At 39.8% G+C, this 16,790-nt stretch overlaps 1 protein-coding gene across 15 annotated transcripts in view; it reads right to left on the minus strand.

Moving 5' to 3' along the window:
- Nucleotides 1–16,790, minus strand: part of ATXN2 (ataxin 2) — a 52,480-nt gene that overhangs the window by 8,114 nt on the left and 27,576 nt on the right. For 8 of the 15 annotated variants that reach the window (XM_054843796.1, XM_054843797.1, XM_054843792.1 and 5 more), the window contains 10 exons: nt 15,514–15,702; nt 14,740–14,847; nt 13,718–13,788; nt 12,697–13,004; nt 12,136–12,199; nt 11,868–12,020; nt 11,154–11,220; nt 9,122–9,306; nt 8,396–8,528; nt 4,059–4,112 (listed from right to left, as the gene is read on the minus strand). In XM_054843796.1, the coding sequence (XP_054699771.1) occupies nt 4,059–4,112; nt 8,396–8,528; nt 9,122–9,306; nt 11,154–11,220; nt 11,868–12,020; nt 12,136–12,199; nt 12,697–13,004; nt 13,718–13,788; nt 14,740–14,847; nt 15,514–15,702 (1,332 nt within the window). The remainder of the gene's footprint in view (nt 1–4,058; nt 4,113–8,395; nt 8,529–9,121; nt 9,307–11,153; nt 11,221–11,867; nt 12,021–12,135; nt 12,200–12,696; nt 13,005–13,717; nt 13,789–14,739; nt 14,848–15,513; nt 15,703–16,790) is intronic. The other 7 variants (XM_054843787.1, XM_054843786.1, XM_054843794.1 and 4 more) reach the window with 3 other exon arrangements.

Below are 16,790 nucleotides of genomic sequence, written 5' to 3' on the forward strand. Positions count from 1 at the left end.
GCAGATGAACTTCATATAGATTTGCAACCCTGAATTCTTGCCATTTGAGTTGATCCTAACATACTTATGCACAAGCACATACGTGTACTTAAGCACAAGTGTACAAGCATACTCATACACTATAAGCATTACCAGTTGAGAGGGGTTTTGAAAACACCTCAATATTTTCTATGCACACTGGCAAAACTACCAGTATCTTCTGCCATAGTGCTTTGCTACGCTTTCAAATGCAAGAAAAGCATTTTTTAAATTTTGCATATCACTACTAAAATTTATTTTGCAGCAGCATCTCAACCATGCTTCTATTTGACTTTCAACTGCCGCTCCTTCTCACGAGGACTACGTGAAAATTATCAATGGAAACACCGATCGTTTTTATAGTATGAAGTTTACCATTTCCTACAGTAGGAAAATTTCTCAACCTCGTTATTATACAACACTCTGAAGAAGGCCAGAATTACTACCTCTGTCAAAGAAACAGAAATAAATGCATAGAGGGATCGACTTGTTTGCCAAAGGGCATGCTACCAGAAATCTTCCTCAGCTTTCATCCCACTGCCTCAGCCACAGAGCTGGCACGCCCAACTACAAATGAACTTCAACTCCATTCAAGAGGTTTTAAAATCTATATGAAAATTAATTCCAAGTTGTAAGATATTCAAGGCTTCCCACATCCTGCCACATCACTTGTTAAGAGCCCCCAAAATAATGTGGTACTCCCTTAAACCATTTGTGCAATTCATCTTTCATTTCTTTATAGCTGAGAGAATAATAAACTAAGTTATTCTGAAGCAGATACATTATACAATAAAACTTCACTATGAAGAATTTCTCTCTTAAGAAAGCAGTTAAACAGAGGAATAGTACCCTAAAGAAACCATATGGGGGGGGGGAGGAAGGATCAAGTTTTTGTCATAGTAACAGCTCTTCCATAACCTTCTAACATCTTTCATCCATAGCTTTGCATTTAAAGTACCAAATTTTTTATATTGAAGAATTTTTATTTGCTTAGCTTCTCCTCTCCCCCATTTTCCCTTTAACAAATTACCCTAATAAGCTCTACACGTTTGGTTAAAACGACTTCAGATGCTGCTGCAAATTATGTTTTAATAGTAATATTAAAAGTGTCTTTACAAAAATGTGGACACTTATCTAAATCCCGTACAGATACTGCATACAAATCAAGAACAGTTCAGGACAAGTGGCAGCAAGCCTGAAATACGTGCACAGCTCTTTGTTAGTTCAAACCCAGAGTTCAAACTTCAACTCTAGAAACATAAAAGGTTTTCCATGTTTAGCTAGTGCAATTAATAGTTCCTGACAAACCAATGAAATCTCAGAGACCAGCAAGCCCGTGAAAGAAGTCTTGCAAAACAGTCATGAGAAATTCACCTGCTTAGCCATAACTAAAGCACTTTCACTGGGACTTTTTTCAAGACTTTTTGCCTCTTCATCAAAACAGCTCACTACCTCACTACACGGATCAAATAGCAAACAAGACAAGACAGGAGGCGGGGGGGGGGATTAAAATAGCCAATTATCCAACATTTACCCCCATTGTCAGTACTTTGGAGATTTTCCAAATGGCCATCTAGTACTCAAGAAAGTGGATAAGTATCCGAGAAAGCTCTAGGAAAGGACAAAACAGCTCTGCCTATCTCCTGGCTGCAAGTAACTTCAGCTCATTCCAGCAGAAATACAGTTTTTCCTCACGCTTTGTGCCTTACGTTCCTCTCCCCGAGAAATACTCCCTGGGCTAACCTGCTTCACTTCAGCATCTTTTTCATCAGGTTGTTCCCTTATGTGGAATATTTAACCGCACTAACCTTGCAGGGATACAAAGTGAAGATAAGTAATGAAGCGAGCAAAAATATCAGATGGATTGAATTACTGAATTCAACTCTACAAAGGTGCAACCCGTTTTTCTGAGAGGCAAACAAGTAGTGGTCAGCCACCAAACCCACACAAGGAGCTGGAATCAAAAGAGGTGAGAGTAGCAGAAATAAAGCAGAACTCCCAGCTACAAGGGTATATGCAAAAACCACGTAATGTAATTTCAGATTTTCCCTGGTAGGAATTTCAATGCTGCCAATGGTGGTCATCGTTGGTCACCGTCCAAAGATGCACTGAAGAGCCTATTTTCAAGAACTGACCAGTGAACAAACTTCAAAACTATTGCCAGACCCAGTAAGATGGTGAGGATAACTACATTTAAAAGACCTGAATGGTAGGAAGCAAAGAAATAGCAAATGTTTCTTTCGTAATACAAACATTTAAAGAAGTTATTTTACACAGGTAGAGTGGACTTCACTTAAAAGATTATCCACGAAAGGAACGAGCTTATTAAAGTTATTTCAGTGCACCAAACCAAGATGCATGAAAACAGGACAGGTCAGCATCCTACAACATTAGTTCACACAGAACCATTTCTGTACAAGAAACACAGGAAGTCTGCTCCTGAAGAGATTTTTGGAGAACAAGTGGTATTTCTCACAGCCCTCTAGCAATAAGTAACTCAAAAATCCCTGGAAGAGCCTGGCATAGGCTGCATGGCCTTACAGACAGACACAGCAAGTCTCACTGCAGGACAGGAACATGTTCAAAAATACCCTGAAACTGCAATCCTCCTTTCCCATGTCTTGGGTGACAACTACAGTTCATCCTGCAAACACTCCACCTCTCCCCCAAAACGGCTTCCTCAAAGTGCAATGAACACTACCACACAAGGCAGTATTTTTTAGTTATCCGCCTGTCCTGCTTTCGGCTAGGATAGAGTTAATTTTCTTTCTGGTAGCTGGTATAGTGCTTTGATGTGGACTTAGGATGAGAATACCGTTGATAACACACTGCTGTTTTGGTTGTTGCTCAGCAACGTTTACACCAAGCCAAGGACTTTTCAGCTTCGCACCCTGCCTGTCAGCGAGGGGCTGGCGGGGGGGACACACGGCCAGGACAGCTGACCCAGACTGGCCAAGGGATGTTCCACACTGTATGACGTCATGCTCAGTATGTAACCGGTGGAAGCTGGCTGCAGGCTGGACCATGGCTTGGGAACTAGCTGGGCATCGGTGGTCTGTGGGTGGTGAGCAAGTATGCTGTGCATCACTTGTTTTATATACTCTTTTATAATCGTTATTATTATTATTCTCTTCCTTTTCTGTCACATTAAACTTTTTCTAAACCCATGACTTTTACTTTTTTTCTGCCAATTCTCTGCTTCCGAATCCCACTGTAGGAGGGGAGTGAGCGAACGGCTGTGGGGTTGTTTTAGCTGCCTGACAGGTTAAACCACAATACCGCCTTTCTCTGTACACACACTCAACAAAAGGCTGTGTTAACTGTTGCATACTGAGAGTAGGGAGAACATCAGTCCCTCTCCCATCCCCTACACTGATGTAGGTCACCAGCTCAGGCAACACCACACAGGAGCACCAGAGCCAGGTAACAGAACTGATAATGTTCATCTGCCAAGGAGGAAGCACACGATGCTACACACCAGCAAAGAGCCCTCGTCTAGTCACCCTATAATAATGACAACAGCAATCCTTCAGTGACGCCGAAGTAACTACAGAAAGCTTCCTTTACCTCAGCTGCAACTCAAGTTATTTCCTCCCAGGGGCTCAGGACTTGAGCCACAGCTTTTTAAAGAGATGAGGCACAAGATACTTCTCTTAGGAAGCAGAATAACTTGCCAAGTTTTAAAATCTCATTTGGGCCACGAAAGAAACGGAGTGAGGCACTTCACCTAGGTTTTGAGCAGAGGCTATCCACATGCAGCACTCACTCCTGGCTGCAGAAGAAAAGACTGGGTAGTAAAGTTAAGAGATCATTCGGCATGCAAAATACATTTTAAAAGTGACAAATCAGCTTCCTGTGATCATATAAATCTGTTCAACAGCTTCACTCCCCTATCCATGGAAAGGAACCTTCCTGCGTTTTCCACATACTGGTTTGGTGCAAGGAAACTTGTTCCCTCAACACGTCCCATTCCTTTAACATCTGTTCTTTAGAAAGTGCTTTTCTGTACAATCAAAATTAGTACAAAAAACCCAACTCACTGGCAAAGTAGAAAGAAGGGCCTGTCTCCTTGCTGTATGGTATTTTGGGACATGCTGAATTTGGGAAATAGAAAGGTAAATTAGCCTCTTGCCACGTGCATACTTCCCGTCTTCTGGAAAGGTCAGCATCATTTGTTTGGTTTTTTTTTAAGATTGTAGAACCATGCAGATATTTTTATTTACTTAGGTGCTATTAGAGCTGGATATTTAGTTTTACAAATGAGTGGAGATGAAACAACACAAGTCTCAGGTAAGCCTTCCTTCTAAACTGTGACACTGAGGTCTTCAGTTCTTAATTAACATAAAAATAAACTTCATGTCAATTAATGGTCTATTACAGTCCACTGTAATAAGAAGGTTAAAACGTAATTACATTAAAACAGAAATTGCCCCCTTGCTTTTTCAGCTATATCACTGTCATTCTTAACAGTTCCAAGACACCTTTGGTGACTGGTTCCCTCTTAGTCCCTGGAGAATCCTCTGAAGTTTATATTATATCCACCATTGTACTATCAGGGTAATAGAATTTACTCTACTGCTGAGACAGAAACCAGATAAAGTTAGAGACAACACCAGACCAGTAAAACATATGCAGAAGGGGAAAAGGGAAGGGAGAATGGGGACAGGAATGAGAGCACAAAAAACAGGAAATGCATCTGTATAAAACCAAGGTCTGGTTTTACACAAGTTCATTTTTAAACACAAAAGTAAAGTTTTTCAGAGGACTCCAGTTATCTGAAAACACAGACAATTCAGCTACATGGCAAAACTAACACAGGTTCATTGTCTACTAACAGCACAAGACGAGTTTAGGTCTTTGTGCACCACAGACCAAGCGGTCACACTGCAAACCATGGCCAGCAAACTCTACCAGCCCCGTGATACTGGTGTGAGGGAGATCACACAGAGCCAACACTTCCAGGACTGATGGCGTGTTCTGAAACCAAGGTGCGGTTCAGCAGGGTAAGAGCGACAACTCTGCGTTCAGGGCCGTGCGTGTGGCAGTTAAAGGTGCATGTATTGCTCTGCTGCAGCAGTGCCTGCATTTCAAACTTTCCTTGAGAAGGACATCTAAGTGGCTCACGTCTCCAGAAGTTACGAGCTGAGGTGTGTAATAGACGTTTTTATCGTCTGGCTGGTAGACAGGAAGAAAGATAGTTGCTTGAACATTGTCCTTCCCAAATGTGTTTTGAGGGGAAAAAACCAATGATTTAAACACTCCTCCGTCATACGTTTAGATGGGTCTACTGGTGACCACACAGCTCAGCTGCTCTGCTGCTCTTGAGCTCTCGGCAACAGCGTGTTGGGAAACAGAAGCAGGACACCGTAAGGACTGGCAAGGAAATCCCAGAAGCGCAGAAACATCCCATTAAACAGCATTAGACAAAAATACTTTTCTTTAAAATGGAAGAGTGCTTATCAACAAGTGTAGGTCACAGTATGTATTTTGGATTCAGCTATCTCTTCGCGAGACAGGAAGGAAAACAAAAACCAAACTTGTGGCAGTGAGGGCAGTTCTCTTAATGGATCGACAGGCATTTCTCTTCGCCGGCAGGCAGTTACTACTTGCCACAGACTTTCAACTTGTCCCAAACCATTAGTGAAGACGGAGTTTCAGATCTCACCAGAAAACATTTCACACCTTGAGAATACTTCATAAGCAGTGCCCCCCCAACCCCCACGTCTTGGTGCGGTTGTCCTTGCAGACATCTTTGCTCTACCACATACGCAGGAAAAATATTGAGTGAATTTTGCAAGAATTATCTCAAAGAAAGCACTAGTACCTTGAAGGATAAAAGGGCAGTACAGCCCACTGAATCCTGATATCAATGGGGGGAAAAATTGATTTAAAACTAAATAATAACGTATTTTTTTCAAAAACCAGATAGCAATTTTAAAGAGACAAAATCTGAGAACTTGTTTGAGCAAGTGTTCCAGAAATCAAAAACAGCAGTGGTGGCTGTTTCTCAGGAAGTTGTTATTCTGTACTTTCAAATTAGTTTTAAGAGAGGACCAGAATCAAAGTGCATCGGTATATTTAGTTCAAAGATACTGTGGGTAAACTTAAGATTCCCAAAATACAGAACATAAGTTACGGATACTTTCTTATAGTCACTCAATCAGATGTGAATGATTCCAGCACGTTGTTCTCCATAAGCAGCTTATATTTATCACCTTAGGTGTTTCTACATTTTTGCCAAGCGTTCACATATCGATAAATGGAAGCTGAAGTGAATACGTTACAGATGGACACATTTCGAGGAAAAACAATCCGTCCAGGCAAGGTCTTCAAGTACTCAGAACATGGAAGACTTGCAAAAATCTGAACTGAGACCGTGCTGCACTACATCAGAAGTCATTTCATGTGTAGCTAACCATAAACCTTGTAGGTTAAGGGTACGTTTGAGCCAATTCATGTTCACTAGGCAATAAACAGATCTGCACGCGGCAAGAACATACCCTTAAGAAAAAGTGTCTCATATGGAGTGCATGATCCAGCTGGGTTGAATGGTTTCAATAACAAGAATTTCAAGCACTTGATCATTTACTGGGAAGGTGGGAGAATATTTAGAAGAGTCACCAAGTAGCTACTTGAAAGAACACAGGAGGACATGCAATTTCTGTTAAATTAGGTGCTCTTGGAAAAGTAGTATTTAATTATATGGTGGGAAATACCACAGAATTCTCAGGTTTGACCCAACTTAGTTGTTTGCATTGGTAGGTAGTCACATACCTACAACAGACAAGCTGCAAAACCAACACAAAATGAGATCTAACAGTTGTAAGTTAGAATATCAGTGAAAAAACTATACAGACATCTGATCAAAGCCAACCACGGGAACGGGCTTGTACTTCAATGCTGTAGAACCCACTGGTTAGAGAAGATAAGGATGGTGCACAATGGGCAATTACTAGGAAGTCACATGCAACCATTCTGAATCAAATCTCAGATTATCTCATGTTTAGTTTTATTTTAATTAGGATTTGAGAGGAGAGTTTTCACCAATAAAGGTCTGAAAGCCTTTGATCATTCACTTTATCGGAATTCTATTTAATCTAATGAAAAAGCAAACAGAAGATCTGTTTACATGGACACCTCAAGCACAAGAGTTGAAAAGATCAAAGTAATACAATTAGCAAGGACCTGTGAGAAAGACTTAATCTCTACAAGTAACTTCCATTTCAGCTTCAGCACAAATGAGCCAAAATGTTCTTCCTCCAAGTGTCAAAAAAGGTTTCTCTCTTATTATTTTTGTTTCTTAGCTATGTTACCACACCACTGCGGAGATCTGACAGGATGTTTTCAGATGGGTAAGACACAGACTTCTTAAAATCAGAATTAATATCACACTAAACTTCAGATTCTTAGCCTTGTAAGTTTTCATGACACAATCATGGACTTCCATTAAATAGCAGTGTAAAACTAAGCACCGGAAAACATACAAAGATGTCTAAAGGTACAGAAAATCTTTTATTAGAATCTAAGTCAATAATATACGTGACCCAATAAAAGTCTTCCTCAGATGCTATAACAAGTATTGAAATGCCATGTTTTCAAGAGACCATCTGCTGTTTTGACATTTTACGACAATTTCCAAGCCTTCTAGTAACCTTGATTCTACCTCTTTCAATAGCATGTTTTGCAGTGAGTTTTTCTCCTCTGAACTGGGCATTGATTTATCATACATTTATAACGCTTCAGAAGTTCTTTCACATTTCACTTTGTAACAAGGTAACCCACATTTTCAGCACTTCACTGTAAGTGAAATATGCCCATCTGAGAGTGCTGGAGACTAATTGTCAAAGTCAGAGCAATACATGAGCTGTTTCATATACTTATTCTTGACTTACCAAAAAAAGAAAGGTAAGCAACACATGTTTTATTTTGCTTAAACAGCAGTGTTCATACTGTTAATAATGCTAGTAGTATCATAAAGACAGCATTTCACTAGTTGTCAGAACTGAAGTCAAGTTTTGAAACTGAGGTCACAGCCTTCCAATAAAACAAGTCCTAATTATAATCAAGAAACAATCAAGGGATGTTGTGTCAAGAGCATCAAGAGAACTTGAACAAACTTCTTTCAGCAGATATTCTTTAGCAGCTCCCAGGTTGAAATTTCATCTTGGTCACTGGCATCCTACTGAAATCAGCATACTTGAGTTTTCATTTGAACCAGGTGGCTCAGTTTTCAATGCTCTGCTCATCATCTTATGAAATATAAACCACATCTACTGGTGTAATCTGAATGATACCCACGTTTGAAGCTTGAGATTAAATACATCCCTGCACAACATAAGAACTTAAAAAGTTACATATAACACAAAACGTTTCCTACCATACATAGCATGCGTCTGTTCATGCGCACCATACTGTGTTGCAGAAGAAGATACTAAACCAGGCTGTGCGTGTGTTGGTGGTGCCATCATTCTAGCGTTGCCCTGTATTACAGGGCTATAAACATGAGGATGCTGCATTCAACAGAAATAAGAAAACAGACAGTTAATTGGAGGACTATTACAAAGAAACTAGTGTCATCTAAACAATAATTAGGTACTTAGAAACAGTAATAGCTTGGCCTTACTAAAATGCAGAGCAAATGAAAGATTTCATAAAACAATTATGAAAATGGTTTTAAAAAAATATAAGGACACTTTCTGCAGTGGGCTAGAAACTGACACAAACCATTGGCGTATCATGTTTTTGCCACTCTGATGATGTAGTAAGCTTATGTATGTAATTATATATTTATCCAATTACATATGTATATTTAAAAGCCTTTGAAGTAAGAAGAGTACACCAAATAGTTTACTTTTAGAACACGTAACTAGGAGATGTCCTGGCCATAACCTGAAAGGAATTCTTCGAAGAGCTAAAAAAGTAGTATCAATAATAAATGCCAACTTCTAAACTGACCTTAACATTTGTTACGGGCTTTGAAGCACATTACACCACCACCAAGTACGCTCCAGAACACCAAAACTGTTCAGAGCGACTGGAGACAATGGGTTTTTTTTAAATTATTTCCATCTTGACTTACCACATACACTAAAAGGACCCTTACCTGAGACTGGTAGTGTGGCACATGCTGCACAAGAGGCTGATTAGGAAACTGTTGGGGACTATACGCAACATATTGTGTTGAATAAGCAGGTGGTGTAGCTACAATTGGAGGGCCTGCTGCTGAGGCAGGGTGCATCATGGTGCTCTGATGATGTTGGTCTTGCCGTTGCTGTGGCATATTTGGTACTACAAAGCAAAGAGTGCCTCACGTTAGAAACACAGGACAAAGAATAACAATCTTCCTGAAAGGTTTTACATTACAATGTCACTGTGACCAAGTGGAATATCCTCACCCCTCACCTTTAACCACACACTAGAGCTCTGTCAAAAAGGAACAGCATGAAAAGGAGTTCCTCCAAGAAACACCTGATTTTCATCACTGCCTTTGAGCCATGTATATGGCCACAGACCCAGGCCTGCTTTTTTTGTGAAGGAAGGAAGGAAGGTGGAGGGAGAGAAAGACTGATGAGAATCAGTAACGGAAGAGAAAGGTTATCTCAGGATACCTACATTAATCAAATTTGATCCTGTCCCCTTCAAAAGGCTTAATTCACCCTCTGTGGGAACTACTCAGCAACTGTTCCATCAAGTGGAAAGTGAAGTCTATTAAAATTACTTGTGCTTATGGCTGAGGAGAGCAGAATAAAGGTCTCCACGCAGCTGCAATTTGAGTTATTCATATATTTTAAGCTCTGTGCTATCCCTCAGGATAGCAGAAAGCAACTTTTAGGTCACAGTCAACACTGAAGGGGACAAGTCAACTTATAAGACGAAGAGGAGTAGGAATAATTAGAGGGAAGAAAGATTAAGAGAGCAGAACGCTGTAGTGTGGGACTACCTGAGCTATCCTGGTAAGACGACCAACCGAATCACAGCAGCAAGGCACTCGGAACAAACTAATTCAGCCTACTAAGCAACAGGGCATGAGAGTTGAAGGTGAGCTCCAGCTTGCTGCAGTGAGACTACAACTAAAAACTACGCTACAGGACGCAACTTTGAACAGCGTAAAGGCACCGAATGTTAAGCCATGCAGCTCCTTCAGGACTATGCTGCACACAGAATGGATATGCAGAAAATAATGAAACTTTAAAAAGTAATTCAGAACAGGAGAACGGCCTCAGACAGCAATATATTTCTGATTAAAACAATCAGTGTTACCAACCAAAAGATTGTATGGGTCAGGCCACAGTAAAGTTAGTGTGTTTTAAAACAGAAATACATTGCAGGTTTTTGTCTTCACTACATTCATAAATGCTACTTGTTTATTTCTAAACAGCAGAACTGCTCTTTTAAACAATTTCCTCCTCCAGTGACTGGAGCTGCAGCACTGGAACCTATCATCGTGAACCACTGTATAAAATTGCAAGAAAGCATGCACTGTGTAGAATTAGAGCACTATCTGAAACGTGACTATAAAAACAAGACCATCATTTTTCTGCTCCTTTGCCGCACTCCCCAGAAGAGTGCATCTCACCACACATGTTCTCGTCTCCATAGCCACAGGTGTCACTTGTTAAAAACATGGTATTGTTAGTCCAGCTGTTCAATTACTGCTGCAGAAGGAATGCAAAAGAACAAACTGGAACCAGCAGTAAGTTCTTCCCAGAAGAGCAGCATAGCATACTCTTTCTGAAGAAATAGCAATTTCGCTTGTTGACAAAACCCCCCCTCTATTAAAGCACCATTCAGGGCTCGGCTGTAAACCAATACAGAAAGTTCCCTTTAAACAATCTCGTAACATTTATGAAATATAGGAGACGATCAGCTTACACTAAAGTTCGGAGTAACAGAGACATTTTCGCATCTGTCAAATCAGATTCCAAACCGAGCAACTCCCTATTACTCAAACTTATCATGTTTTGGCTGAATTAGTTTCTCTAGAAATGCATTAGTATTTCCACTTCTCTTTATTAAAAATAGCATTTAAAATATCAATCGAAAACAAATTAACATGGATTAGAAAATACACAAACATTTGTAATTTATTCATGCTGCATGCAGACTAAGAACCAAACAGGCAGTATTATTCTCACCTTTACCTGCTCTATATGTCTTGGCTTGGTTCACTGGCATGGGCGTCATGGGAATAGGATACAAAGGCTGAAACAGAAGGAGTTGAAGCTATGATATTCCTTTAAAAAGTGAGTATGTGTCTGGGTGGGGGCCCCACTCAGTTTTGATGTGTTTTACTCTATTACGTTATACGGTTTAGTGAACTCTGTCTAACCTATGGTATTTTCTTGGATGACTGTGATTAAGTCTGCATGTACAAACAACTAAGACCATATGGTTTGCAACAACCAGTCAAGTAATGAAACTACTGCTACTTCTAGCAATGTACTAAATCAGACAGCTTCGTAACCGATTGCAACTCCTAGTAATCCCTACAATGACCAGAAACTAGTGGGACACAGCTGGAAGCTAAGGATGAAGAAACAGTTGCTTAAAACTTAAGAGGGTCAGACTGTACTTGGAGGACTGGGGAAGAAGTCTGCACAGATTAACAATAAATGTGAGTAAGAGTGGCTGGAATTTACAAGCGTTTGAGACTATTAGAACATCTAGTTGAGGGAACACTGGGAAAAGTTAGTATTTACATAGCTAAAACTTAACAACAATGTAATTGTGCCCATATTTACAACAGTAATACAAGCTGTATCATTTCACTGTTTTAACTTCGATCTCCTCAACTTGCTGACAAACATCTGAAAAGTGTTAATGAGTTTGCAGCATATGCTGCACTTTACCTGCACGCCTGGACTCACTGGAACTGGGTACATCATATTTGGTGCAAAACAAACAGGCTGAGTGTACACTGGGGTTGGCTGCTGATGACCCACCATGGAGGGGCTAGGCTGAGCTTGCGGACGAGGGGAGGTTGGTGTAGTAGAAGGTTTCGGCTACAAAGAGAGTTCAGCAACGCATATGCAAGATTAGCTTGATCATCCTCCAAGTTAAAGCTTTGCTTATAAAGATCTACTCAAAACCAATGTTAAACAGTATCAAGTAACTTACTTGAGCAAAAGAACGAGGGTTGAACTCCTTTGCGTTAGGATTAAGTGTTGATTTTCTAACTTGCCTAAACACAAAGAAACAAACAAAAAAAAAAAGACGTTCAGCGTGATTCTTTTACAAGCCTATCTGCAGAGCTCCCTAACAATTCAAAATTTAAAGAGATAAACCAGCTCATTTCCATCTGCGAGTCAGATTTTTGAGCACTCAAACAACACATGACATGCACAAAGCCACTCTTACTGACAGTACTCTTACTATACTTGTCCATAAAAAAGTTTTCCTGCTGTTGATACAACAGCTCACATGAGCCAGGAAAACATTTAAATAAGCATTAGGTATGGATTAGGCATCAACAGCACCAGAGCTCTATATGCAGCTCTGCCACTGACTCATGAGATGACTTTCAGCACAGTCATTTCACCTGTTGTCTTCTCTATATAACAGAGAGAACTTCCATCGGCCATATAAACAGTAAGGTATTACACATTCACAATAGCTTTTTCTACAAATGGCTAAATGCTAGTAACAGATGTGCTTATTCTAAAAGGCATAATTACTCACTCGGAAGTATCTTTCTTCTCCTCTTTATCCTCTTTATCTTGTTTACTTCCAGGCCCAGATGTCTGTACACCTTGTGAAGTTACCTCAGGCCCTCGCTTTTGCTCAGAACTATTACTTATTGAAGGAGAAATACTTGGACTATTAGGTTTGCTACTGCCACCATTAGAGTTAGTATTACTGCCAGTTTCTATGATAGATTCTTTAGGGGTTGATTCTGTCTTTTCTTTAACTACATCTCTTGATTTTTCACCTTCTCGGGTTTTGTTTAGCAGCTGATCCACTGCATCTGAAGAGGAACTTGACTGTAACTGAAAAAAACCCAAGGAATATATTCAGTAAATTGATATACAGAACTCGGGAGAGGCAATCTAATGCTATCACAGACACAGAGCAAAATACAGTCCCATAGGCCTCAATCATCTGGAAATGACCTATTAAAACACACATTTCCATTTCTACTAGAGAAGAAATCTATGAACATTGACAATGTTTTAAGCCTACACCGTGAAAGAAGCCGTGCAGCGACTCAACTGACCTATACGTTGATTAGAAAGTGACAGGAAAGCTTAAGACAACCCTCTGGACTCATCCCCCTGTGTGATTTAACAGTAACACTTGAAAAGCTAACCTGATTTAATAAACCATTATAACCAGGAAATAAGTAATATGAATTCATCTTCAATTTTCCTCAGCAAAATCCTTTATTTAATTTTGAAACAACTCTTCCACATGGAGTGGAACTGTGATAATTATTTGTACCTAATGATCAAACAGGTTTCAAGTACTATTTTCAGTACACAGTCAATATGCACATTTACACGCATTAGGCAATTGTACTAGCAAGAGTCAGCATTGATTTTATAATATCTAGCATGAATTCTTATAGATATTTTCATAAATTAAGCACAAGGAGAAAGGACCTGTTTTCCTGTTAACACATGCAATGCATTCAATTCATTAACATAATCTGGATGCACATGAGAACTACGATACCGTGACGTTAACATACAGAGAAACTTACCCTAAAGTCATTCTTAAATTTCTTTAAATCATCAATCTGTTTTCTATGTTCTGAAACAATTGGAGATACACCTGCCAAATATAAGACCAACATTGTCCAAGCATTTCTAATACAAGTTTTATAGACAACCCCTACACATTACTAAGTTTGCAAAAAGGCAATGTTTGCATATCTACTAGTGAAATACAGTGATATCATTTAATCTGTAATTTGGTATAATTCCATGAACTACATGTATGAGCACACAAAAATACTCTGTGAACCATGGCATTACATAACTGATACATCTATAGTTCTAATGCACCACACCAAGACAGAAGCCCCGAGGTGCAGGGACTGCAGAACTCAGCTGAACACAAAGCAGCATGCAACAAAACCCTCAAAATGGAACACGCCAGCACTTCAAGACGTAGCAAGTAAAGGTGAAACACCGATCAAGGTTAGGTTTATGGTTGGACTCGATGATCTTAAAGGTCTTTTCCAACCTAAATGATTCTATGATTCTAATCTCAACAACATGAAATTTTTTTTTTTTTTGAGAACAGAATGAACAAACAATGCTGCAGAGAAAGCCAAATTTATGCCATAATAGGAAGAAGTACAGTTACAAAAACCTATGCTGACCATGATGTTCAGAAGTATTGTGAGCACAGCTCTAAGTAGAAACACTCATTCAGTCCTAAGACAGCTAACACAGCTTTGTGAGGAGGAAAAAGAAAGGGGGAGGAAAAAGAAAGGGGAAGAAAAAGAGAAGAAAAAAGCAAAAAAAAAAAAGTGAAAAGAAATCACACCATCCACATGAGCATCTCTACACTTTGTGTTGGTGAAATGAGTCAAGAATAACATTTAAAACTGTAGGCCCGCCACTTCACAACTGCATGACCAAATTTTCACTGTAGAACACCCAAGCCAGCCTGCCTCCAAGTCTTCCTTAAAATGCTAACGAGAGTAGTCAATATAGCAGGTTTAGTGCTTGGAATTCCTACATTACTCAAGCATATGTGAAAGCTTTTGATACAAACCTTTGTTTTCAGGTTTAGGAAAACTAGGAGAAGTCTCACTTGGCTTTATATTCTCCTTGTTTCCAGTTGCAGAATTTTGCCTCTGGTCCTGAAGCCTAGTATCTTTAGCTACAAAAGAAATTGCCAAAGTTATTCTTATACAGAACTCAAACTGACCAGACAGAGATGGCAAGACAGAAACAGGAGATTTAATCATGTTTAGCTTACAAAAGAAAAACCCTAAGTTACACATTTTCTGCTGACAAGTTAGGGCCTGGAGGGTTACCCTCCCCCCTTCCCTACCCTACTTACTGTCTTTAAGCCAAATGAAGCAGTCCCAGTCATACACACCTCTCTCATCATACACAGAACCATAACTCGGCTGAAAAAACTATAAACTGAGAGCAAATTATTTTCAGTAGTCCAAGCTCTTCATACAGAATGCTACGAAGATTTGAGAGGTCTTAGACATTTGACTGAGCTCTTGAATGTGGGGTTTTTTTCCCCTTCCTTTCACTACACTAAAAATATCCTTTGAAACCAGTGGCCTATGTTTCTTTCAATTAGAAAACAGTGCAATAACAGAAAAATTAAGCAAGCAGACTTATCAAAAAGCCTCTCTCCAACCTTAGTTTAAAGCTGCCATCATGAGAAAAGAGGAATTCGCTGCACAGTAAAATTAAATGCATCGAAAGTTTTCCCATCATTTAGAAAGCAGCTTTGCTCTTCTATAGGCATATTCCTTGTCAGGGACTAGTGAAAGGAAGCATTTGCAAGCTAGCGAGGGTAACTTACCTTCGCTGGAAGGGGTAACTGCTCTGTTGGATGCAGGGCTGGCAGGAGTAGGAGAGGCAGCTGGAACAGGCATGGCAACAGATTCAGTGGGAATAGTACCAGGCTGCGGAGAAGGCAGAGCTGGTCCCGTGGGAGTGCTGCTCTGCCTTGGAGACCTAGGCCTGTGTGTTTTAGGGGATAATCTCGGAACTAGAAACAAACAGGAAAAAATAGTTATAGGATAAGTTTCCTCAAATGCTCAGCAGTTTGCTTATTTTTAAAATGACTAAAAACATGCTTTAAAATACTTAGTGGAACATTATATAGTAATTGAAAACCTGTTTACCTTTCAGGTACATCTCCTAGTTCTTTACAATGCAGCATTTCAGATAAGTGGAGTGATTTTTCTGCAGATTGTCCCCTAATACATGTCACTGCCCTGGAGTCCCACCATCAAACTGCAATATGCTCCCCAGCCCCCCAGCAGTCCAACTACAACAGCTCACATTAACACAGTTTCAGGCAGAACAGAAAAGGTGGTCAGGTCTCCATACAAACAGATGCAAAACATTTTTAAAAGGGCTGAAAAAACACATCCATTTACAGCGTCCTCTTTTGGAGGTTTGCCAGCTGGAAAAAAAACAACATATCCTATTGAAAGAAGATTATTTGATGTATATTTTTGCCCCTGTGTTAAAGCAGCAAGGAAAGTTGCGTATTCTTTAAACGATAAGTTGTACCTCCTGCTTCCTGCTCAGCCCGCTGTGGCTAGTTAGTTGCTTTACGTCATATATAAACCGAGTGAGGAGAAAGAGAGCTAAGTTGTTTAACTTGCATGTTAATAATATATAAAAAAGTGGGAGGTGAGGAGGGAAGATGAATCAGAGATAATGGCAGAACAGAAGAGTTTCAATCTTTTCCACAAGGCAACAGGTCTATGGGGGTCTAATTCATACCTTCTTTCTGAAAAATGCATTCCCACTGCACTCCTCTAGAATTCTAGCACTGCTAAAAAGTACCAGACTCCAAACCGTTGCTCACTTGCCCTTCGATTCAAGAAAGCGCACAGCTGCCAACAACTCCCTACAACATGGTCCCAACTACAAAAGCTCAAGACTAGAGCCTGTGTCACAAGACTGAGCTTTAAATTTGAAGTCAAATATTAAAAAAAGATGTTAACTGATTCAAAAAAGACAAGACACTGACTGTATCTGCTACTACAGTACTTAGACAAACACAAAATGACCACTTAAAAACTGCATCATTTTTAAAGGAAAAATACATCCAGCTTAACTTGA

Source organism: Grus americana, chromosome 16, assembly GCF_028858705.1.
Source record: "Grus americana isolate bGruAme1 chromosome 16, bGruAme1.mat, whole genome shotgun sequence".
Classification (NCBI taxonomy): Eukaryota; Metazoa; Chordata; class Aves; order Gruiformes; family Gruidae; genus Grus; species Grus americana.